The sequence below is a fragment of the Saccopteryx leptura genome, chromosome 6 (genome assembly GCF_036850995.1).
Source record: "Saccopteryx leptura isolate mSacLep1 chromosome 6, mSacLep1_pri_phased_curated, whole genome shotgun sequence".
NCBI lineage: Eukaryota > Metazoa > Chordata > Mammalia > Chiroptera > Emballonuridae > Saccopteryx > Saccopteryx leptura.
The window spans coordinates 44,013,107-44,039,044 of record NC_089508.1 but is presented as its reverse complement, the minus strand read 5'-3'; the positions used below and the strand labels follow the sequence as shown (position 1 = coordinate 44,039,044).

Genomic DNA, 25,938 nt, shown 5'->3' with positions numbered 1-25,938 from the left:
GTTGATGTTTGTCTATGTAGCTTTTATAACCATATAATTTGGTTATTTAAAATTTTTTCACCAACTTTAAGTATTTTTGGAAATTGATTTTTTTACTTTTCTTCTTCACAGAGTTATAGTGAATGGTTGTGTGGATTTGAAAAGAAAGCAAAAGAATGTATAAGTGGAACTTCTGGTTCGGAGGAGACTAAGGTTAGTTAAGATATGAAATACCTATATTTTAACCAAAATTTGTCTTTATGAGCTTGGGAAAGATAAAAGATGTATTCTGAGTAGAGTAATGATTTTTTGACAGAGTATAAGGTGATTTCATTTTGTGTAAATTTTGGTGAAGATGCTATAAGTCTTCCTTGCATTTGATTTGTATACAAAGTTTGTTTGCTGTCTTTAACTCTGTATAACTCATTTCTTTCATTTTTGCCTGAGTTTAAAAAGTAAAGCTCAGTTGAGGTAGGTAGGTAGAAATGGTCTGATATGCTAAAATATTCCCAAATACATCATTAGAAGTGTTCAGAACCTAGATGTTTCTTATCCTTGACTACTGAAATTTGGGAGATTAACTTTTCTTTGTATGTCAAGTGGCATGATTACAATCTCCTTTACTATGTGTGTAGTATACATATTATTACTTGACTTTACATATGGATCTGCTTTGATTTTGCCATCCTGCTAAAGAGTAGTGATGTGCCTTTTTATTATAAAATTGTGTAATGTATTTTGTAGTAAGCAGACTTGGAGAGGTTTATTAGCAAAAACCACATGACCAAAAAAGGTCATTGAACTTTATTGCTCCTTAGGAAGGTTGAAATGCAGTGTTTCATTATAAAATAGTTATAAACTATTTCTCATAATATAACTAGTAAGTACTGACACAAATTTGAAGTACAAAACTTTTTTGTAAAACAGGAGAATTTTTCTTCTTCTTTGCAGGTTCTCGAGCACAAGTTGAAAGAAGCTGATGAAATGCACACATTTTTACAGCTAGAGTGTGAAAAATATAAATCCGTCCTTGCAGAAACAGTAGGAAATGATTTTTAATCTACATTTTGGTTTCGTTTTAAAATCATTTACTTATTCCTTAGTGGCTTAAATGGTTTATATTAGTATTAAAACATGAATTTTTCAAAACAACTCTACTTTTGTCCATAGGAAGGTATTTTACAGAAGCTGCAGAGAAGTGTGGAGCAAGAAGAAAATAAGTGGAAAGTTAAGGTCGATGAATCACAAGAGACTATTAAACAGGTATTTAAAAAGGAAGAGCAGTGTTTTTCAAAGTGTAGGCCCTGGACCAAAACATCAGCATCAATTGGGAAGTTGTTAAAAATGTGTTCTTGGGTCTCACCCAAGATCAAGACTATTACTGAATCTGTAGCTCTGTGTGGCCAATGATCCATTTTAAAGAGCCCCTCAAATGATTATGATTCCCACCCAGGATTGAGACTTACTGGTTGAGAGTATGACTAAAGGATGATGGTAAAGAAAGCAAAGTGCTTTGAAAGTTACAGAACTACTATGTGATAACATGAGGTAAAGAGGTAAAGAATTCGGTGTTCAGAATGAGTATTAAAACATTGTATTGTGACCCATGATACAGTATTTAAGAAAAAGTTAAAGTCCTGCTTTTCTTCTTAGACCTTCTTAGAAGGACCTTACACAATCTTAATTTTTCTCTCATTTACTTGACACAAGAGTGCCATCTGTTGCTCATTTGTTTTTCTGGGCCAGCCTGTGCAAAATTAGGGATCCTGATGATAGTCTGTGTTAATGCATTTGGGGATTAAATACAGCCAGTTATCAGTTAATTGTTTAATATTTAAGCACTTATAGCAGGGCCTAATATAATGACGTGAAAATAGGGTAGATTTTGACTACAATTTAAATCAATTAAATGACACTCCTTTCCTTTTTAAGGTCTTTTAAAATTTGTATGGCTTTAAATGAGATGCGTTTCAAGACCTCTGAAGTGTCTAATGGATTAAAATTCTAGAAGGTAGAAGCCTCGGTATCCTTGGCGGTTTACTTGGTTATATAATTGTTTCACATTTCAGATGCAGTTGTCATTCACATCTTTGGAACAAGAGCTAGAACAATTAAGAAGAGAAAATAAAGATATTGAAAATGTATGTTATTTTGTTTGACTTGAAGCCTATGGACTTATTTTTATAGCATTAAGGGTTCTCTTACGAATGATGTTTGAAAATTTCTTTAATGATGCAGTTGTTATGCATTTAAGAATATCTTTGTAGTTTTTGAGAGTTTTATATTTATTGTGGGGAAGCATCATGAAAGGAAATCTTAAATGTATCTGTTAACTTTTTCTTCTTTGTTGCTAGCTGAGAAGAGAACGAGAGAATTTGGAAATGGAACTAGAGAAGGCAGAAATTGAACGATCTACCTATGTCACAGAAGTCAGAGAGGTACTTACAGTAGAATTTTTTCTACCTTGCTTCTCAATTTAAATTAAGTTTGTAACAGAGTGATAAAATATTTCAGTATAAGTTGTCTGTGACAGAGCTTCCAAGTAGCATACATAACTTGGGCTACCATGAGGAGATCAATCTTAAACTCTAAACTTCATTGCAGCTGAAAGATCTGTTGACTGAATTGCAGAAAAAACTTGATGATTCATATTCTGAAGCAGTAAGACAGAATGAAGAGCTAAATTTGGTAAGAAGCTTGTTCTCCACTGGGTATCAAATAGGCTCTGAAAACACTTGTGTTGACATGTGGAGAAACAATCCAAACTTTTTCTTCTTGCTAACATCCTTAGCTTGGCATTTTTATAAGTTTAAGATAATCTTTATATTCTGATGACTCCTACGATGATCTTTCTTTTGCTGATGCCTAAGATAATCCTTTTTTTCTTAGCTCCTAACAATGGCATGTTTGGCTTGCAACTCTTTCTCATAAAAATTTTCTGCGTTTTATAAAACCTAATTTCTTGAACAGTATTATGAATAAAGAAATGGAACAAGCTGCTAACGATTGACCAAGTTGTGAAGATCCTCTTCTCAGAGTTACCGTAGTTTATGAGACCTCTTATTTTTTAAGTTGGAAGATTATTTAAGGTTGAAGATGCATCTTCATTATTCAAGACCAGTAATCCAATCCAGTTTATTTTAACTGATCTCTCTATAGAGTATAGATAACAAAAAGATTGCACAATTCTTTATCCTCAAAATATCCTTTAGGGCATAGTAATCATAAAACTACAGACTTAAAGATTTACCTAAAGTTAGCTAAGTGTCTTGTAGACACAGAGCACTCTGTATTCCCATTCTTAAATTTCTGGAAATTTATACTGATTCTGACAGGCTTAGTTGTTACATGAATGTGGCTATCTTGTAGTATGTTTCAAAAACAATGTCTTTCCATGACTTGAAAATTGTTATAGCTGTTATTAGGTTTTAAAAAAGTACCTGAATAACTAGGAAGATTACAATAAGTTTTCTCCTTCCTCCAAGTTAGTCCTACCTAGTTTAGAATTTTCTTATTAGTATTGTTGTATGTACTCTAAACTCATTTATTTGTCATTGGTCTTCTGTGTGTGTGTGTTGTTTTGTTTGTTTGTTTGTTTTTTTGACAGAGAGAGGGACAGATAAGGGACAGTCAGATAGGAAGGGAGAGAGATGAGAGGCATCAAGTCTTCATTGCGGGTCCTTAGTTGTTCATTGACTGCTCTTATATGTGCCTTGACCAGGGGGCTACAGCAGAGCGAGTGACCCCTTGCTCAAGCCAGCGACCTTGGGCTCAAGCCAGCAACCATGGGGTCATGTCTATGATCCCACTCTCAAGCCCAGCGACCTCGCACTCAAGCTTGTGAGCCCCCCCCGCTCATGCCAGATGAGCCTCTATTCAAGCCAGAGACCTCAGAGTTTTGAACCTGGGTCCTCTGCATCCTAGTCCCAACACTATCCACTGCACGACTGCCTGGTCATGTGGTCTTCTGTGTTATGATAGTGATTTATGGGAATCAGTTTTCAAAATAGGGCTCTATAAAATGTACATATAGAGCCCCCCTCCCGTGCACACACCCATCTCTATTTTTGAAACAGAATTTTTGTTTTATTTACCTTCATTTTACCTTAATTGAATCTTTTCCACTGCAGTGTAAGACTAGATTATGTTATGTTTTCATTATATATCGCGCAGATCAAAACTGTGCTATACCACAGCTTACTGTAGAATATGTTTTCAGAAAATAATTTCTCCTGAAGTTTTTGGAGATAATACTTTTAATTTTGGTCCTTGGTGGTTGACTCCAACAGTGGCATCAAACCCACAGGATTATAGTTGAATCTTCACTCAGTCTGATGCTCTCTTTGTATTTTATGCTCCTTGACTTCAGTTAAGAGGCTATTTTGAATGTTTTTTCCCCTGCATTGAATTTGTAATCTTTATTTTAGTTTTCCTATTTATTTGTTTGCTTAGGAAAACTATTGCCACATTTTAAGTTAAATTAAAATAATTTTGTTTGTCTCTACGTACCTTGTGGGTTTTGGGCCAAAAGAATAACTTCTCTGGTATATTAAATCAGAGTTTAAGTAAAGGAGCAACAACTGAAGAAGTTGGGTATTTAAATAGAGTTCTAAAGATAAAATTTCAGCATGTAATTCCCCCACTGATTCTCCTTCCAGTTTGAAATGTCACCATCTTGTATTTTGCCCTTTTGGGTCACCAGACCTGTTTGGAATGTCATACCTATGGGTAGGCACCTAAATCAACTTGGTGAGTTTAAGAAAGTTACTTTTCTGTCAGCTTAGTCTATTCTCTGGTTTATATTTAATTGGAACAAGACTAGAGGCATTATATATTGGCACTAGAGTTTTATGGAGCTTTAATACTGTTTTGATAAGTTTGTTATTGAGAAATATATCTTAAGACATTTCTTGTTGGTGTTAGTCGGCCAGTGTGGTCTTAAGTGGTGTCTTAAAGGATAATCAACATTTAAAGTTTTGAAGTTTTCATTTTACTGGATTTGTAATCTTCTGTTCAATGTCTTTTAAAATATGGCTTAACTCAGGGGTTAGGAACCTATGGCTCGCGAACCAGATTTGGCTCTTTTGATGGCTGCATCTGGCTTGCAGACAAATCTTTAATAAAAATAATAATAACACTAAAAATAGAAAACATTCTCATGTATTACAATCCAGTCATTTCCTACTGCTCATGTTCATGGTTGTGGGTGGCTGGAGCCAATCACAGCTGTCCTCCGGGACAACACCAAATTTTTATTGGATAATGTGTAAGGTACACAGGTCGTTGTATGGCTCTCACAGAATTACATTTTAAAATATGTGGCGTTCATGGCTCTCTCAGCCAAAAAGGTTCTCGACCCCTAGCTTAACTGTATAGGTCAAGAAAGTCTTTAAGAACTAATTAGTAAAATTTCTGACTATTTGCCTTTTAATCTGAAATGATTTAAATATGAATGAGCTACTTCATGAATAGTGGAGTTATACTTTTTAAAGGCACTTTACTAGAATTTGATGGTTTTGTTTTTACATTTGCAGTTTTCTACTCTAAACTCTAGTTTGTTTCTATATCTTTTCTTATGTTTAGCTTTACATATGGGAACCTCCACTGCTTAGCTTTTCTGTACGTCTGGTTAGTATATTAGCTAATCTGTGCATAATAACTGTTAAGAGATCCTGTTCTTTCTCATTCATTTTTCAGTCCTAGAGATCTCAGCACAGTCAGAAGAAGGATGAAAATGTAGTTAATTATGGTGTTCCTTTATTTTTACAGTTAAAAACACAGTTAAATGAAACACACACAAAATTGAGAACTGAAAAAAGTGAAAGACAGAAGGTAGCTGGTGACTTGCATAAGGTAAGACACTGCTTGTCCAGAAGATGTTGTAGCTTCATGCAGTGTTGTGCCTTGAGTCTTAAATATATTGCTAATTCTGCCTTGTTTTTTTTTTTTGCATTACTAATATGTTTATAAATTTAAACTTTGTTATACAGTTTTTAGAATTAAACTTTTTGGTTTGTTTTTCCATTCTCGATTTGCTTCATTATTTCATCATATTTGTGTAATTAATTGCTTTATAAACTTTAATTGAAGTTATTTTTGAAAAATTTGGTTACAGCCATGTTTTTTGGGAGGGATTAGCTTAAGTAGTAGTTTATCTTCATGAATCTAAAATATACCTGTGATGCTTCAGTTCTTTTCATCTATTTCTTTGTAGAAATATATTTTTCTTAATGATATACATAGATAATTTTTAGATTACATTTTTATTGTATTAGGGTGACAAGTTGTATGTAATTTTGGGATATTTTTCAAAGTGTAATTCACATGTGCTTATTATCAAAGCTGCTTTAGAGTTATAATTATGTTCATGAGACATATAGTCATTAGCAAAAAAAAATACATCACTTTTTTCAAAAGTGGAAAGAAATATTTTTATTGGTTCTGGGTGATGTTATGCAAAAGTCTGGGAATCCATTGCTCCAAATTATTTTGGTATTATTGTTACTAGTAGATAAAATGTGAACTTAGGAAGTTTGATTTAGAGCTCAAAACTTAGGTCAAAGTTGAATAGTCTAATTTACTTTGGTATGTGATTTTAATTTTTGACCTCTGAATCAAAAATATAAAACATGCAGTTTTAGCCTAGCAGTTTAGTTTCTCAGAAGGTACTTTAAGGATATTAAACAGCTATTCAAAGACAATGGATATGCCATGTTATTTATGATGGCTCAAATGGCAACAATGGGTGACATTGGGGTGTCCCTATATCTATATAAAAATATTGTGTAACACTTGATTGCAAATGCACATAAATATTTATTGACACAGAAGAAATTAACAAAATATTTTGTAAAATACAAGTTTAAAGCAGCATGTATGTTAAAGACCATTTATATAAATTTTTTTGCTAGTTTACTGTTTGCCCTTATATGCACTTAAGAGGGATCTCAACCAGATGTCAGCAGAAACAACTTATTTTAGAACTTGTGTGCCACATGTGATTTTTCTCACACATTGTTCTTTTTTTGTTTAACATAACCCTTTAAAAATGTAAAAACCATTCTTAGCTTGTGAGCTCTACAGAAACAGGCTGTGGCCAGACTTGGCTGCCCCTGATCTATACTAATGTTAACATAAATATCAAGTGAGTATTGTTTGAACTTTTTAAAACAGTGAGCCATGTGTTTTTATAATCTGGTGGGGAGGAGGCTGTTTTCATTTTGGAGAAAAAACTGAATAGGTTGGCTTTACATTGTGTTTTTAGAAGAGCTTTAATCTTGTACAAAAGATATAAGAAAATTGCTATTTTACTTGTGTATAGTTCATTATCAGCTGTCGTATTTGGAGGCTACCATATTGCTTTCCTTACAGGCTCAACAGTCACTAGATCTTATCCAGTCAAAAATAGTAAAAGCTGCTGGAGACACCACAGTTATTGAGAATAGTGATGTTTCCCCAGAAACGGTATGCGCTTTCTTTAACTTCAAATCTTTGGGCTAATTACTTTATGAATTCTGTGAAGAATAAAACATATACAAGATCCATTTGTGACTTAAAAACTCTTTCATAATGTGCTTCCTAGTTATGTTGCTTTCTTAACTGATATCCTATCTCTGAAATGCAGTGTTAGTGCTAATTTTTGTTTTCATTTTAAGGTTTGTGTTGGGGGAGGTATTGTGATATACTGCTTAACCCTGGTCAGCAAACTGTGGCTCGTGAGCCACATGAGGCTCTTTGGCTCCTTGAGTGTGGCTCTTACACAAAATACCACGTGCGGGCGCTACCTCGATAAGGAATGTGCCTACCTATATAGTTTAAGTTTAAAAAATTTGGCTCTCTAAAGAAATTTCAACCATTGTACTGTTGATATTTGGCTCTGTTGACTAATGAGTTTGCCGACTACTGGCTTAAGAGTATGGACTCTGTTAGACTGCCAGTGTTAGAACCTGGCCCTGCTACTTAGTAGTTGTGTGACTATGGGCAAATTTCTCAGCTTCTTTGTGCTCTTAGTTGTCCCATTTGTAAAAGGCAATGATAACAATACCTATATTGTAGGATTGTTGGAAGGAATAAGTGCATTACCATAGGAAACACTTAAAATAGTTAATACACAGTGCTTAGCACTTAGTAAGAGCTCAGTATATATTTACTATTATATTTTACTGTTGTTGTTAATGTTCTCTTCTTTGATGCTCCACAATTTTTTTCCTGAGAGGAGAAATGAACTTATATCTGATATTCATCAATTCTAGATTTTCCCCTTTGTGGCATGGTGACATTTATGACAGATTTCTTTGGTGCAAATTAATTTCCATTACTAAGTAGCAGACACCCTTTCTCTACGTGATTTTTATTGTTAATTTTCATGTCATTTTCCATATTTTTCATGTTGTATTTAAAACGAAAAACTTCTGGTCTTGGTTGTAAATGCCCTTTTCTTGGATTTGGAGTTTTTCACTACTTTCATCTTTTTCTTAGGAGTCTTCTGAGAAGGAGACAATGTCTGTAAGTCTAAATCAGACTGTAACACAGTTACAACAGTTGCTTCAGGCAGTAAACCAGCAGCTCACAAAGGATAAAGAACACTACCCGGTATTAGGTGAGAATAACTGAAGTAGTGCTGTTCTGTCTGCAGGTAGTTGACATAGTGTGTGTATGTGTTGGGTATGTTTGTCCTAATAAATACAGGAGCTGTCAGTGTCCTAGTGGAAAAATCGCCTCTTTATCGCTTGCAGAATCTTCAGGTGACAGCTTTCAGTGTGTTGGAGTTTTGTTTCTATTTTGTACATAGTTTGGTCTTGTAGCTTGGAGGGAGAAAAGAAACGTTTTATTTTTGCCTCCTTTGAGCTTTGCATAAAACATGCTCTTGTAGCTTGTTTATCAAGGTTTTGTTCATTGCAATAATGTCTGCAGGTCCTTTAGTTTGTCCTGATCTAAGTTCTGGTAAAGTATCTACAACTTTTTTTAATGACTTGAAAAATAAAGTGACTGTGATGTTATTACTAAGATTCTGAACTGAAAATGAGGTCATCACAATTTTTTTAAATGGAAAAACTGGGGTTTGTTTGTTTGCTTATAGCTAATCAAATTCATTTTTTAACTTCTTAAAGTGATGGTCTTAATTGAATATAAATAAACCTATCACTAACCAAACCATGTTATTAAATTTTATTGCCCTTATTACCTGTGAAAGCTCAAATTTGTTGGCACTTAAAAATGACTTGCAGGGATATACAGCATAGAGAATAAGGTCAATAGTGTAATAACTGTTTGATGACAGTTGGTAGCTCGGCTTATTGTGGTGATCACTTTGTAAGGTAGATGAATATTGAATAACTGGTATATATCTGAAACTAATACAATAGTGTGTATTAACTATAGTTAAAAGTAAATTTTAAAAATGACTTGTATTTCAACTGGTGATCGTTTATGTGGTTGATTGATTCCTGGGTTTTACCTGTTTTAAGAATGACTTAAGTCACACTGTCTTGAGTAATTAGGATATTCCGATATGCACTGAATACTTCAGATATTCTTCTTTAAACAATATTTGTTCTAAAATAATCATGGTATTCTGGATATCAGTGGAGTGGCTTGTGAAACACAAAGGAGCAACTCATCACTGAATTGTCTCTTTTAGAATCCATACTTAAGAGTCTTCAGTCTGTATGTAGGCTTCAGGGAAGGTTAGGTCTCCTAGAAAAGTTGGAAAGGACTATAATCTTTATTACAGGGGCTGTGTCACTTTTATAGAAAGATTATTCTCTGACCTGCCTTAGTATATGCTCTCCTTTAAAATGCTATTCCATAAATTTTAAAAAAAATCTAAAAAAAAAAAAAGGTTTAAAGCCTGACCTGTAGTAGCGCAGTGGAGACAATGTCGCCTGGAATACTGAGGTCACCAGTTGAATACCCTGGGCTTGCCTGGTCAAGGCCCCTATGGGCATTGATGCTTTCTGCTCCTTCCCTGTTCTCTCTCTTTCTCTTTTTCCCCTCTCTCTAAAAATTAATAAATAAGTAAAAAATCTAAAATGCTATTTCAGGTCAGTTACCTTTAAGAAGGCTAAATAAACCCAGCTCATTTTTTTAACTTGTCAACAAAAATAATGATACTGTAGTCTTTTAGCCTTAGTAAGCTGACCTTTCATTTGCCTAGAGTTACCCTTCTGCCACATTCCCACCTTCCCCAGATTAGGAAATACCCTTGCTTCCTGCCTTATAGGGAAACTCTCCCTCCCCTGTCGTTAGCCCTACTTTCTTCTCTCCACATGCTCGTTCTTCTGTTCAGTCTTGAAAACATGCTCAGATATCTTATTTTAACCATGCTCTTCCTTTAGATTAGTGCCCTATTTTAATTTTTTTACTATACTATTTAACAAAGATTCTTAAAATAAAGTGTTCTTATCTACTTCTTGATATTGACTCATTCATCTACTCTAGAATGGCTTTTCTTCCAGCCATTCCAAGGAAACCTTTTTTTTTTTTTTTTTTTTCCTGAGGTCATCAGTGGTTTCCTCATTGCTAGATCTAATTCAGGTCCTTCTTTTGCATGTAAGATACTGAAAATAGTTATGAAATCAAGGCTAAATATGCTGAAGTTAAGTCCATAGGCCTTTGTGTTATAAGGAAGGGCTTCATTTCCAAGAGCTTAAAAAGTGAGATCACCTATTACCCTTGTCTTTAGGTCTCATCAGTAGTATCTCTTCAGCATTACAAAGGTGTTCTTTAATGTTTATTTTATCCAAACACATGGGCTGCTCATATTAAGTCTTTTTAAAAATTAATTAATTAATTAATTTGTTTTTATTCAGTGGGAGGAAGGGAGGCAGAGAGATAGACTCCCACATGCACCCCGACCAGGATCCACCTGGCAAGCCCACTAGGGGGTGATGATCTGCCCATCTAAGGCATTAATTACTCTGTTACTCAGCAACCAAGCTCCTCTTAGCACCTGAGGTGGAGGCCATGGAGCCATCCTCAGTGCCTAGGGCCAACTTGCTCCAATCAAGCCATGGCTGCAGGAGGAGGGAGGGAAGGAGAGAAAGAGAGAGAGAGAGAGAGAGAGAAGAAGAAGAAAGGGAGGGAGGGAAGAAGGGAGGGAGGGAAGAAGGGAGGGAGGAAAGAAGGAAGGAAGGGAAGAAGGGAGGAAGGAGAGGGGGAGGGATGGAACCCAGGACAATCACATGCTGGGCTGGCACTCTACCACTGAGCAAACCGGCCAGGGCCATATTAAGTCTTAATCAACCACTTTTGACTTGCCTGTTTCCACATTTGTTTTAATATATTAAATTTGACACTTATACTGAGCATTGGTAATAATTTTATTTTTCATATTTTTTTGTCCCGATTTATAAAACTATAGTAACTTGTTAAAATAAATATATACTCTTGCAGCACAGCTAAAATTAAACTGTTTGGCAGGCAGCTCCCATAATGTTAACTCGGAATTTTTTTGTCATCTGATGAGCATAAGTCCAGATTTGGCAAGTGAAAGGGAGGGCTGGCTGAACGTCAGCAGTGTAACCTGAAGGATAAGAGGATGGGTTGTATGAAGGCAGTGATCCGCCAGGCACCTGAGAACCTCCTTCCGTACCTTCTACCCAGCGTTGGAAACTCGAACTCCTCCTTGCGGGTCCGTTTGCGTTACTCTCAGGTGTTCAACTTCAGCCATCATTTTTGCTCAGTATATTCTCCCTCTTGTGAACTTGTTTAAATCTATTAACTGGATGCTTAAATTGTAAGTATAAATTTTTTAATCAGATTAAAACATAGGTAATAGTTTAATATCTGATATCGAGACTTTTTTTTAGTATATACTATAAGTGCCTATGAATTGTTTAAGATAATGTACATTATCAGTAAGGGAAAAGCTATTTTTAAAAAACAAAAATGAGGGAGGTAATATGCAATAATTTCATTTTTTAAATCCTAAGACACAGTACTTAGCATTTCTATATGGGTAAGTATATTTGTCTTATATCCTTAATTTGTAAAAGCTTAACCTTTTTTATCTTTTGGAAGTCTTCCTATACATCTTCTATTCTTCTCCCACCTCCCCCCAAAAAAGAAGGCTGTCATCCCCATGCTTTTTAAAAAAAATTAAGATAATATATAATTGTTTGTAGCTTTCGACAGGGGACCACTACTACAGTCCCTTGTTGCCAGCTTCTTAGAGTGTCTTCAGTCAGTTCTGACTTTTTTCCAAACCTGGTATTTGGTTATCTGTAGTGACCAGAGAGGCTCTCAATGTTACCCAGAAAAACTTGAAGTTCTCTGTATGTGTTTTTTGTATGTGTGTACTCCCTCTACTGCCATTGACAAATGGATTGTTTTATGATGCTGTTGTTTCTTGTTTCTGAAAGGAAATGTTCTTTCGTAGTGCTGTTGAAGTACAGTGTTAACATCCCAGATAAAAACTAGCTTTTATTTCTACACTTTACACTTGATATCATATGGATCAGGTTTTCATTTTTTGTAATGTGTTTACATAGCACTTTAGAGTTTAATATACTAGGGGACTGTGTTGCCTTTCTGATCAGCTGTTAATCATGTTTTAGAGAACAGAATGGTCAGTGATAACTTTGCTTTTTTAACTTTCTAATTCTTTTCCCCTCAAATGTTTTTTTTTTAAAGATTTTTATTTACTGATTTTACATCAGAGAGGGGAGGGCGGAAATGAGAGGTTTCAACTTATAGCTGCTTTACTTTAGTTACTGATTGATTATTTGTTATATGTGCTTTGACCAGTCAAGCCCAGGGTTTCACACCAGCGACCTCAGTGTTCCAGGTCAAGACTTTATCTACTGTGCCCCCACAGGCTAGGCTCTCCTCAACTTTTTATTCTGAAAAATTTCACACATGAAGTGTTGAAAGAATAGTACATTTACACACTTTAACCTGCGTCATCTCTGCATGTGTATGTTTTGCTGATGTCAGACCATTTGAAAGTAATTCATGGCATCACGATGCCATTTTCTCCCTGAGTGCTTCGGTATGCATTCTAAGAGCAAAGACATTCTTTTATAAATCCATAGTATCATTATCACATTAAAAAATGAAATAGTAATTCTATAATATCATACAGTATTAAACCTATATTTAAGTTTCCTCAGTTATACCCAAAATCTCTTTTATTTTTCCCAAATCAGAATCCAGTAAAAATTCACATGCTGCATTTGATTAAGCCTCATGAAATTTTAATTTTTTTAGCCATTTTATCTCACTTGGAAAGCTTCATGTGAACTCAGAAAAATCTCAGTCTGAAACTGGTCTTGTGTTAGAGGGCTGTAAACTTCAGTCTCTCTTTTCAGTGCTGCCCAGGCGCCTGAATAGCAGACACCTTAATAGCTCTGCAGTTCTCTTGAGTAGTACTGATAAAAATGGATTCACTGGGGAGCAAATATTTTTTCATTTTCTGTTGCATGAGGTTTTAGAACTGTTTCTATATATTTCTGCATCATTGATTCCAAATCTGAAATCTGTTTTTTGGTGCATGCTTTAGTTTTTATGCAATTTTAATTTCTTTTTGTTATGGTTAATGGCATGCATTGGTTTTTAAATTGGAGTTAAAGGGCAATGACTCTTGGATTGAACATAACCACAAGGCAATTAATGTTTTACAAACATCACTTTTACATAATTATAGTTGTTTTTAAATGTAAAAAATTATTACCTGATAAAAACACCCTGTTATTTTGTTTTAAGATTGAATCATGGCTTCTTTGAGTAGGCGTAAATGTAAAAATAGTCCTGACACCTTCTGTTATATATGTAACTGTTACACACTTCAACGTCAAAGGCGCAGTATTTCATCATTTGTGACACGTGCATATATTGTCTATTTTCAAGTTCCTCTTGGTGATCAAGACAAGAATTGGGCTGCTCATATTAAGTGTCATAATTGTGAGGAAATGCTTCGTGACTGGACAAAAGGAAAATGCAAAGGAATGCCTTTAGGTATTCCCATGGTTTGGCGTGAACCTAAGGACCACAGCAGTGACTGTTATTTCTGTCTGATCCATACAAAGGGCATCGGCAAGAAAAAACGGCATATGATTGCATATCCTAATATTCCTTCAGCAATACAACCTATCCCACACTCTGAGACACTCCCGGTTCCAGTTTTCAATGGTTTTATTTCTTCTAAGGACGAAGAAAGTGAACATGGTGATCAAGTGTATTTTGATAAGATGTATGAGGAAATGGTTGTAGAATCTGAAGGGTCTTCTTCTGATGCCAAGCAGTCATTAACCCCTCAGCAGTTTAGCCAACTCGAATTGAATGAATTAGTAAGAGATTTGGGCCTCTCAAAGAAAGCAGCTGAGTTATTAGCCTCCAGGCTTCAAGAAAAGAATGTACTTCACCAGTCAGCTAAAGTATCCCGTTTCAGGAAGCGTGAACAAATTTTTGTGGACTTTTTTCCAAAGACAAACACTTTGTTTACTGTCATGGTATCAGTAGTCTTCTCAGCCAGCTAGGTGTTACCACTTACAGTCCAACAGAATGGCGGCTGTTTCTTGACAGCTCTAAACGGAGTCTGAAATGTGTTCTCCTACACAACAGTAATGTTTATGCAGTGGTCCCAATTGGTTATTCAACTCATCTGCGAGAAGATTATAATGACATAAAAATTGTCCTCAACTTACTGAAGTATGAGGAGCAAAACTGAATCATTTGTGTGGACCTTAAAATGGTAAATTTCCTCCTAGGACAACAGAGAGGTTTCACAAAGTATCCTTGCTTTCTGTGTTTGTGGGACAGCCAAGCTTGGGAGAAACACTGGACACAGAAAGAGTGGCCAAAACGTGAAGCTCTGGAAGTAGGGATGCAAAATATTGTGAATGAACCTGTAGTTAATCGAGATAGGATCATTTTTTTCCCCACTTCACATCAAACTTGGCTTAATGAAGCAGTTTGTTCTGGCTTTGAATAGAGAAAGTGAATGCTTTCAACATATTATTTCTGCTTTTTCTGCCTTGTCTTTCGAGAAGGTAAAAGCAGGTGTATTCGGCCCTGGCCGGTTGGCTCAGTGGTAGAGCATCGGCCTGGCGTGCAGAGGTCCCGGGTTCGATTCCCGGCCAGGGCACACAGGAGAAGCGCCCATCTGCTTCTCCACCCCTCCCCCTCTCCTTCCTCTCTGTCTCTCTCTTCCCCTCCCGCAGCCGAGGCTCCATTGGAGTAAAGATGGCCCGGGCGCTGGGGATGGCTCCTTGGCCTCTGCCCCAGGCACTAGAGTGGCTCTGGTCACAACAGAGCGACGCCCTGGAGGGGCAGAGCATCGCCCCCTGGTGGGCAGAGCATCACCCCTGGTGGGCGTGCCGGGTGGATCCCGGTTGGGCGCATGTGGGAGTCTGTCTGTCTCTCCCCGTTTCCAGCTTCAGAAAAACACACACACACACACACACACACACACACACACACACACACACACACACACACACACACACGAAGCAGGTGTATTTGATGGACCTCAAATTCGAACCCTCATACGTGATGAAAAATTTGCCAGGAAGATGAATAAGGAGGAGAAAGCAGCATGGCAGTCTTTTGTGGCAGTTACAAAGAACTTCCTTGGCAACAAAAAAGCAGAAAACTATGAACTTCTGGTTCAAAGGATGCTGTTGGCTTCCCGCGACATTGTATGTAACATGAGCGTTAAGATTCACTCCCTGAACAGTCACCTTAATAAGTTTCCTGAAAATCTTGGAGCTGATAGCGATGAGCAGACTACTGTTGGAGCATTAAATGAGATTGTCCTCGACAAGTACACAAACGCAAGAGCTACAAATGCAAATTTTTGCCTGAGTAGAATTTAAATAAGTTTTGCTGAAATTTTATGATTAAAATAAGTATTTTAATATGTTCTATTTTGAAATTGTAGACATTCTGATGCAATCAAATCTTTCAGTATATTAGTGTATTTACTGCATTATATAAATTACTATATTTTCCACAAAGATGATGCCCAAGAAGACATTCTACTTCATTATGTTAAACTAAATGTTGAAAATTTTACAATAAGGTGAAAACCTAAAATCTTAAATTGCAAAAAAACCTTAGTTTAAGAGAAAAACTAATGTCAGATTTGAGATCTGACACTCGAATTAGGTAAGAACCAAGTGTTTTTGTGGATGCAACAAAAATTTTGTTCCCCAGTGTATCAGTGTTGTTCTCTTAAGTGTTTTTAAAAAGGCTTTCATTATTGGCTCACATATTTTAAAATCCATATAAAAGTTTCTTCTGAATTCTCAGATTTTTCTCTTGTTTTCGATTATCATTACTATTAATTGCTTTGATCCTAGTTGCAAGGACTGAGCTAGATCAAATGGAATATCTACTTTTGGTTCTTGACAAACGTTTCTGATTATCTTTTGTTTCTTTGCTTTAAAATTAATTTCTTTCTTTCTGATCTTTTACAGAGTGAAGTAGTTGGGAAACTGTCCCTTCAAGGATAACAGGCGGCATTGTATTATATTTTGCCAAATTAAAGCCTTATTTATGTTTTCACCCTTTCTACTTTGTCAGAAACACTGAACAGAGTTTTGTCTTTTCTAATCCTTGTTAGACTACTGACTTAAAGAGAGAAAAAAAGCCAACTCTGGAGACACCCTCAGAGTTTAGTTTTATAATAAAAACTGTTTGAATAATTAGACCTTTACATTCCTGAAGATAAAATAAACATGTAATCTTTTATCTTATTTTGCGCAATAAAATTGTTCAGAAGATCAAAAATGGTTAAGACAATGTAAAATTTAACATTTTAATACTGATGTACACTGTTTTACTTAACATTTTTGGGAGTAACTGCTTCTGACGTCAACTCAGAGCACATTTGTTGCTAATGTAATCAGTTTTTGTAATGGCGTCAGCAAATAAAGGGATGCTTATTATTCAGACTTGTTCTGATTTCGTTGAGCACTACATACCAGCACAACTTAGAACATAGCAGTTTCAACCTTCAGACGAGATAAGGTAAGTATCGTTGCTGGTGCAGCTTCTCTGCTGGAGCTGCAGGTCTGCTCTGTGGTTCTGCGCCTCCAGAGGCAGCAAGGACAGGGCGCTGTGGAGGCTTCAGACTGACTCCGAAATCAGCTTGATGAGCTCCCCTTTATTTTTACTATGACTGTTATTTTAAGTACTATTAAATTAGGAACTTTTTAGTCTCCTTCTCGCCGGGCACTGCATTACAGTTTACATGTGTTACCTTTTTTGTTGTTGAAGAAAGGGTTTTTTTTTCCCTCTAAGTTTAGTGAGAGAAGGGGAGGCAGAGACAGACTCCCGCATGGCCCCGACCAGGATCCACCTGGCAAACCCACTAGGGAGCAATGCTCTGCCCTTTTGGGGTCCTTGCTCCATTGCAACTAAAGCCATTTTTTTTTAAGCACTTGAGGTGGAGGCCATGGAGCCATCATCAGTGTCCAAGGCCAACTCGCTCCAGTGGAGCCTTGGCTGCGGGAAGGGAAGAGAGAGAAAAAGAGAAAGGAGAGGGGGAGGGCACATGGGGGCTTCTCCTGTGTGCCCTGACTGGGAATTGTACCTGGGACATTCACATGCCGGGCGGATGCTCTACCATTGAGCCAACCAGCCAGGGCCTGTTTTTTGTTTTTTTTTTAACCCTTTGAGTATTATGAACGTTCATGTACATCCTTGTGCCTCCTGACCATCCAGAGTATGATCAGTTGATTTTAAAAAAAAGTGTAAGGCAACATTAATAAAAGGCAAATGTATGTTCTCCTTGTTTTCATAAATTGGTTATCAAACAAACATGATTTTAAGTTAATAAAACTGTAACTGGGCCTGACCAGGCAGTGGCGCAGTGGATAGAGCGTCGGACTGGGATGTGTAGGACCCAGGTTCAAGACCCCGAGGTCACCAGCTTGACTGCAGGCTCATCTGGTTTGAGCAAAAAGCTCACCAGCTTAGACCCAAGGTCGCTGGCTTGAGCAAGGGGTTACTCGGTCTGAAGGCCCATGGTCAAGGCACATATGAGAAAGCAATCAATGAACAGCTAAGGTGTCGCAATGCGCAACAAAAAACTAATAATTGATGCTTCTCATTTCTCCGTTCCTGTCTGTCCCTATCTCTGACTCTCTCTCTCTGTCTCTGTAAAAACAAAACAAAACTGTAACTGGAACTAATTTTATTTTTTGAATAAAAAAACTCACTCCTGGGATTCAGCAAGCATGAAAAAAAAAAAACAACTCACTACTCAAAGGGTTAATAATTGAATGAAAAAATGAGCCCTTCAGGTGTAAAAAAACTACTAACAAATAACCTTATGTCGCTGAGTATTGAAGCATTGAAGTGCCTGTACCTGGTCTCCTCCTCTTCCTGTCCCTGCCTCTGCATGGGGCCTTCCCACTTTCTGTTCTCTGCAAAAAACTTTTTTCTTGGGTATCAGTCTTGACTTGCTCCCTCACCATCTTGAGATCTGTTTAAATGTCATCTTTCTCATCAGGTTGTTCTTGATCATCCAGTATCCCTCTGCCTCTCTGTCCCCCTACCTGTTTCTGTCTGTAACATTCATAGTCTTCCAAAATAGATACACGTGATCACTCCCAGGCCCCTACCAGAGGGGAAGCTCCATAGGGCAGGAATCATCTTTTGTTTTTTATCCCCAGCCCTGAGAAAGTGCCTGACTCTTAATTGTGCTCAAATATTTAAATGAATGAATGGATGAAATTCATTTTTATAGCTTGAGGATTATCTAATGTGTTGCCTCCCAGCTTTTCACCTCACAGCACATATACCAAATAGTATTTCTTGGGTATATAAAGCGAAGAGGCTGCTGATGGCCAGGGATGCCTGCCGGGGTTGGGGTGCCCTAGGTCTCACCTGGCTGCTTTAGCAAACTACGAGGAAACTGACGTAAAGGCCAGATACTGTGTCAGCATCTTTTCTTTCTCCTTTGCTTATCTATAAAGATTCCTATGTCTCTGCCACCTGAAAAAATGAACAGAAATCCTATTTTCTATACAACCATTTCTTGGTCCCCTCCTCTCCCCTCAGAGCTTAGTTCATAAGAATTGTGTAACTGTTATTTTTCAACCTCCTCCTATGTTGGAATTAAAAAAAAAATAATTTCAAGAGTACTCAATTCAGTGTCATATTAATTTGTGTCCCCTTCCTCAATATCCCAGCCAGGTACACATTCATCTTTTTGCCTCTGCTGTGGCAGGAAGTTCATAACCTTGCCTGTTCCAGTTTGGGACAGCTGTAATTGTTAATGGTTGTTAAATTATATAAAAAGTCTGCTGTTATTTCATTAATTTGTCCTACTTCCTTAAGAACCACATAGGAAAAGCTTATCACTCTCCTTTTCAGTTATCTTCCAGCATGCCGAGATAGTTCCATGCGCTCTCAAAGTTCATTCCCCTCTAGGTTAAGTGTTCCTAGTATCTTTGTTTCCCTGAAGAATGAAAAGTCACACCAGCCCACTCATCTCATCCACCGCCAACTGCCCACCTTGCCCAGTGTTCTATAAGCAGGTCACTGGAAAAGACGGAGCATGAAAACTAAGAGGGAGCCATGTGTCCTCCATCTCCGGGGCTCCCCTTGCCACTATTGCAACACAGGCAGGAAGCCCCAAGAAAATGACTCAGATTGGGGTGAGCCCACAGGGAGGAGAGAATGACCATTGTAGTTTGGAGCAGACTTGTTTCTCTTCCAAAACAAGGGAGAGACCTGGAAGGGAGGAGTGGGAATGCCTACGAAGCAGGATGTAACCTTGGTGTGTCAAACCCAGTAAGTTTCCTGGAGGTCAGTGACATCGTGTAAAGAAGCATCCAGGCTTGAGCACTTACAGGTGTTTATCCCAGCAGCAAGAGATTAAGGGTGTGTACCAGTGCAGTAGCTGTATTGCCACAGTTTGAGCCAGAATGTTTTGCATCCCAGGACAGACTGCTTATGAGCACCTGCCACTCATGGGATCTTCCCTCGATGGTGTGTACAGGAAAAGAAGTGACCACCAGGAAAGTGCTGTAGTTGCACCTTTGGCTGAATAATGTTTGTCCCTTGGCATCTCCTTCATCATTTGGGTCCCCAGAGAAAGAAGGGCAAAGAAGGAGTTAAAGAACAGACTCAGGCTTCTAGTAAAGCCTGATGGGGTGTGTGGGCGGGGGGGGGGGGGGGGCGCGATGGGTTATTAAACCGGGCTAGGCTGGACTCATTCATCAAAGTTACAGGCAGCTATGGGATCTGCTCAGGATGTTTAAGAGGGAAATGCTATAGAGCAGGGGTCTCAAACTCGCGGCCCGCCGAACAATTTTGTGCGGCCCGCAGACTAATCCACGAAGTTCAAAATATTTTGGATAAAATTAAGTAAGCCTAGGGGCCTACTTGTATTTTTCATTTCTCTAGCATCCTAGCTAGATATTAGCTTAGTTAACAGCAGTTGTGATGCGAACTACAGTTTCTGGTCGTTTTGTGACACTGAGTAAACTGCATGTACGATTGTGCTTATTGTACTGATTTTTTTTTGTTTTCAACTGCAGTGAGAAAAGTGTTGCGTAACAGTTGCCTTTTGTAGACCTAGTGCGGCCCGCCGAATGGCTGTGATCTTGCTCTGCGGCCCACATGCTGAGTTGAGTTTGAGACCCCTGCTATAGAGTGTGGTTGAAGACCACAGTGGGGAAAGAGGCCAAGTCCAGGCTGTTGTACCAACTGGTTGATGTATTTTTCTATTTCTTTGACTCAATTTTTGTCCTGCGTTTTCATTGAAAATTGTGCCATTTTATATTCATTGGTGGAATTCTGTAAGACCACTAACATATCACTTATTCAATTTATCCCATGCCAGACATTTGAAAAGCACTTTACTTACATTAATTTAACCCTCACCAGAATTTTTGGGAGTGCTCTTAGCACTATCTACATTTTATAGTTAAGGAAACTGAAGCACAGGGAGGATAATTAAGTTGTCCAAGGTCTCACACCTACTAAGGAACCAGGATTCCAATTCCCAACCTAAGCTTTCTGCCTCAATTCATACTCAGACTCAAATATAGTCACATATTGATAATTAAATCTCCAGATTGAGCTTTAATTAGCCTCTTAGGGCTAAGAAGCCAAGCTTTCTTTGCCTGCAATATCTATAAATTTGGGAGAATTACTCAGGTTCTCAAATCCCCCCCCCCCCCCCTAATGTCTTGAGCTTCTTTGCCATCTCCCAGGAGAGCAAACTATGTTCCTTGCCCAGAAAGACTGCTGTGAACCACGTAAGCAAGATACCAGGCTGTTTTTCCAAAGGGCTCCAAAATCGACCTTAGTTCCTTCAAGCTTTCCGGTGACATCCAGAGTCCACATGTCTCTTTCAAACATGACATTCCAGTCAAAGCCCATCAAGAGTTTTCAGTTGTGTCCCCACAGAGAGCTGACTGAAGTCCAAAGACATTTCCTTACTCCAAATGCTACATCTGCCAAGGATGAATAGTGCCTGATGCTAATTCATATTTTCAATTTTTTAATTCATTTTAAGCTGTAACTCTTCCTCTGGATGTCTGCATCACACAGATTTTAAATATAGGGATTTTTGTTGTCTTTCAGTTCTAAATTTAAAAAATCATGTATATTTCAAACAAAATCATGAAAAAAAAAATAGAAAACAACTGTGTAGGCCTTCCAGAGCTTGCTTTGTATGTGTTGTGAGTCCCCTCCCCACCAAGGAGGTGTAATGGTGGGATCTTCCATGTCAATTCAAGAGGGAGGGCCTTCAGTAGGGGCATCTGCAGTGCCTATAATTCACCTGGGTTTGGAAGACAGAATAGACTGGTGACTGACTCCCTCCTGAAGAATCCAAAGCCTGGGAGAGATGGCCTCTTTGATGGCAAATGAGGGGACAGGTAGCTTTACTGGATGGCTTGCATTGCCCCAGGTTTTCAAATCAAAGAACATGTGGGTGTCTGCCATGGACCAGACATGAGCCACGTGAGGGAGAAAGCCAGTGGGGTTGTCTTGGATTTTGTCCAGAATGATCTTCTGGAGGGTAAAAAGACCCCAGCAGATGAAGGTACCATGCGACACCTGTGAGCAGAACAAGAAGTGAAAAGAAGGCTGGAAAAGAGATGTTCTTGCCCTCAGCCAAGTGCAGGTGAGGGATCTCTACAGCTGGGAATGAAGGCCTCAGGGCTGGTGGAGCCACACCAGGAGCTCAGAGCCCAGAGTCACTGCTAGGAGGAGAGCTGGCAGGAGATTGGCCACCCCAGAGCACACATAGGGACAAGAAATAATTATGAAATTTAGCCACTTATTAGATACTTCAGCCTTTTAGCACGTTTCCACGTACAGCATAGCCATTACCTAAAAAGGTAGTGGTGAGAAAAATGAGCTGACGTATGTGAAGTGCCTGGCACATGTTGGGTCCTGGGTTGTGTGACCCCACCCCCATGGTGAATTTGCGCAGCTCTAGATGGTGGCTTCAAAGGGGGCCTCGTGGGCCCAGCAGTGTCTGTGGCAGGGGAACTGGACCCTTGTTGCTGGGAAGCCAAGTTAGGTTCTTTGAGCACCATCTCTCAGTCTGATTTATTGGTTTGTTGTATCCTAATTGGGGTTTCAGTGTTAGAATTATCAGTGGATCTCACCATGAAGTAGTATCAGGTTGGTACTGGGCCATGGCAAAGTTAAGCTCATTTCTTCTTGGTTTCATTTCTAGGGTAGTTTTTGTTTTGTTTTGTTTGCAGGCTCACTTTTTGGCTAAATATAAAGGTTCTTCCCTATAACTGTGGGTACGTGACAATAGGTTTATGGAGGATGTGAGATTTTATTCATTTGACAAGTTTTTTTTGTTTTGTTTTGTTTTGTTTTGTTTTGTATTTTTCTGAAGCTGAAAACGGGGAGAGACAGACTCCCGCATGCGCCCGACCGGGATCCACCTGGCACGCCCACCAGGGGGCGACACTCTGCCCACCAGGGGGCGATGCTCTGCCCCTCCAGGGCGTCCCTCTGTTGTGACCAGAGCCACTCTAGCGCCTGGGGCAGAGGCCAAGGAGCCATCCCCAGCGCCAGGGCCATCTTTGCTCCAATGGAGCCTTAGCTGCGGGAGGGGAAGAGAGAGACAGAGAGGAAGGAGAGGGGGAGGGGTGGAGAAGCAGATGGGCGCCTCTCCTGTGTGCCCTGGCTGGGAATCGAACCCGGGACTTCTGCACACCAGGCCGATGCTCTACCACTGAGCCAACCAGCCAGGGCCTCGACAAGTTTTTATTATACCTCTTAGAGGAGCCAGGCACAAAGTCTGGGCCTGGGACATAGCAGAGAATAAGGGACATGATGGTGTCTCCACAGAACTCGGGGGTTATAACAGGGGTAACAGATCATAGAAAATCCAGTGAACAGGGCACCAAGTCAGGGACAGCTCCCAGGAGCACGCACATCTAAGCTAAGGCCTAAAGGGGGAGGTGCAGGCAAAGGAGGGAATGTGGGGTGTGGGGTGTGGCAGAGTGGGAGGAGCGGGTAGGACAGGAGGTACAGGGGAGGGTGATGGATAACGGTGTGTCAAGCAGGTATGTGATAATGGTCACATGGCAATTCTGTATGTGAAGTTTCACTCAAAATGTTTCTGAATAAGAACAGAACATCAATCATGACACTCATTTATGGAATATGAATTATGAATCAAGACGCAACTTAAGCATGTCATAGTCTATTCAGGTTCTATAACAAAATACCACGGACTGGGTGGCTTATAAACAACAGAAATTTATTTCTCATGGTTCTGTAGATTGGAATGCTAAGCCGAAGAGTACAGGAGAGGCTTCTGGGAAATAAAAAACTTCCTTTTCTTTCTTTTTCTTTTTCTTTTTCTTTTTCTTCCTCTCTCTCTCTCTCTCTCTCTATCTCTATCTCTATCTCTATCTTTCTTCTTCTTTTTTAATTACATGAGAGGCAAGGAGACAGACTCCACATGCCCCCCGACTAGGATCCACCTGGCAAGCCCCCTACGAGGCGATGCTCTGACCATCTGGGGCCATTGCTCCATTGCTTCACAACCAAACTATTTTAGCACCTGAGGTGAGGCCATGGAGCCATCCTTAGTGCCTGGGGCCAACTTTGCTCAAACCATTGGAGCCATGGCTGCAGAAGGGAGAGAGAGAGAGAGGATAGAGGGGGGTGGAGGGGTGAAGCAGATGGTCGCTTCTTCTGTGTGCCCTGACTAGGAATTGAACTCTGGACTTCCGCATGCCAGGCCGATGCTCTACCACTGAGCCAACCGGACAGGGTTGAAAACTCTTAACTAAAAAAAGAAAGAAAAGGAAAGGAAAAAAAAAAAAAGAAAAGAAATGAATGAGTTGGTCTAGCCCTTTCGCCTTTCCTCTTTTTCTTGCCTTGAACACAGGATGGCTGGAGATGCAGCAGCCATTGTGATCATGAAGGACAGGCAAAAGGAATGTCTGGAGATTAGACCCTGAAATCACTGAAACTTTGACCTACCCCTGCAAACTCCCGTCTCCAAACTTCTGATTATGTAAAACAGACAAACAAACCCATGATTTTGTTTAAACCCAAGTGATTTACAGCCAACATCAATTCTAACGGTTAAATGATGCTAGTCAGAATCTTGTAATTCTTCCTCTGAGTTTCTGGCTTACATTTTGCACTGTCTTCAATTCCATTATCACCGAGTATTTAATTTATTTTGGTTTGTCAGCCTGACTTCCCCAGTGCTGTGAGCTCCTTGGGGTCAGGGACTATCTTACTATTTTCTTGACGCCAAAAGCTACTATTGTGCCTGGCACATAAGGGCTGCTTAGTAATGCTTCATTAAATGAGTAAAAGACTGAATGAATAATGTGGTTGTGTGGGGGGTGGTGTCAGGAGAAGACATTAGTGGCAGTGAGACCAGCAAAAGGATTGTAGCAGAAAGGATCCAGACAAGAGGCAATGAGAGCCGGAGCTATAAAGCAGGACTGTGCAGATGAGAGTGTGGGATGGACTCAGGGTGGTTTAGGATGCAGAAGGGTTAGGACTTGGTACAGGCTTGGGGAAGAGAGGGAGGGAGAAGGGATCAAGGATGGTTGAGAGCTTCTTAATGTGTGGTGCGCATGGGCATCCACTCATTCTGTGATCTTGGGTTAGTTACTCAGACATACTGGCATCTTAGTCACCTCATGTAAAAAATAGGAATAATAGTCTTATGCACTTCCTAGGTTTGTGGTGGGAAGTAAATAACTTCACATGTATAAATTGGTTATAACAATGCTTGGCACATAGTGAGTGTCCCCTACATGCCATCAGTTGCCTCCATCATATCAACGCTGGGGCAGGAGAGCAAGAAACTTGGGAGGTTGTTGAGAGAGAGGAGGGTGAGAATGAATGGGAGGGGAGTTCAAGAGGAACAAGGAAGGAGAGGTAGGCAGCAGAGTGTCTTCAAGAGTGTCTTCATGCCTGACCTGTGGTGGCATAGTGGATAATGCATCGACCTGGAATGCTGAGGTCGCCGGTTCAAAACCCTGGGCTTGCCTGGTCAAGGCACATATGGGAGTTGATGCTTCCTGCTCCTCCCCCCTTTCTCTCTCTCTCTCTCTCTCTCTCTCTCTCTCTCCTCTCTAAAATGAATAAATAAATTAAAAAAAAAGAGTGTCTTCAGGGTGCTAAACATGGTCTTGGTTTCATGCTCTGGAAAGAGACTTTATTTATTTTTCAAGTATTTTAAATACTTTGTTGATTTGTGGGGTGGGGGGTAGGGAGCGAGAAGTATAATTGCTTCACTTTGGTTGTTCATTGCTTGCTTGTTTTATGTGCCTTGACCCAGCACGCTCGGGGTTTCAAACCAGCAACCTCAGTGTTCCAGGTCGATGCTGTATCCACTGCGCCACCACAGGCCGGACAGAAAGACTTTATTTATAGTGGGAATGAAATGCATCTAGGGAGCCCAAGAGGAATGGGAATTAGGGACAGCCTGTTTTATTCAAGACTGAGTCAACTGGTTATGCTGCTTTGATTATTGTTTTAAACATGTCCCAGGGG

At 39.1% G+C, this 25,938-nt stretch overlaps 1 protein-coding gene across 10 annotated transcripts in view; it reads left to right on the top strand.

The window, feature by feature from the left end:
* KTN1 (kinectin 1) overlaps positions 1-16,868 on the top strand; it is a 122,251-nt gene extending 105,383 nt beyond the window's left edge. For 6 of the 10 annotated variants that reach the window (XM_066344592.1, XM_066344599.1, XM_066344593.1 and 3 more), the window contains 10 exons: positions 112-192; positions 931-1,020; positions 1,150-1,242; positions 2,049-2,120; positions 2,334-2,417; positions 2,584-2,667; positions 5,749-5,832; positions 7,351-7,443; positions 8,458-8,578; positions 16,398-16,868. In XM_066344592.1, the coding sequence (XP_066200689.1) occupies positions 112-192; positions 931-1,020; positions 1,150-1,242; positions 2,049-2,120; positions 2,334-2,417; positions 2,584-2,667; positions 5,749-5,832; positions 7,351-7,443; positions 8,458-8,578; positions 16,398-16,402 (807 nt within the window). In that variant the 3' untranslated portion in view covers positions 16,403-16,868. The remainder of the gene's footprint in view (positions 1-111; positions 193-930; positions 1,021-1,149; positions 1,243-2,048; positions 2,121-2,333; positions 2,418-2,583; positions 2,668-5,748; positions 5,833-7,350; positions 7,444-8,457; positions 8,579-16,397) is intronic. The other 4 variants (XM_066344601.1, XM_066344600.1, XM_066344598.1 and 1 more) reach the window with 1 other exon arrangement.
* Positions 16,869-25,938: the final 9,070 nt, after the last annotated feature.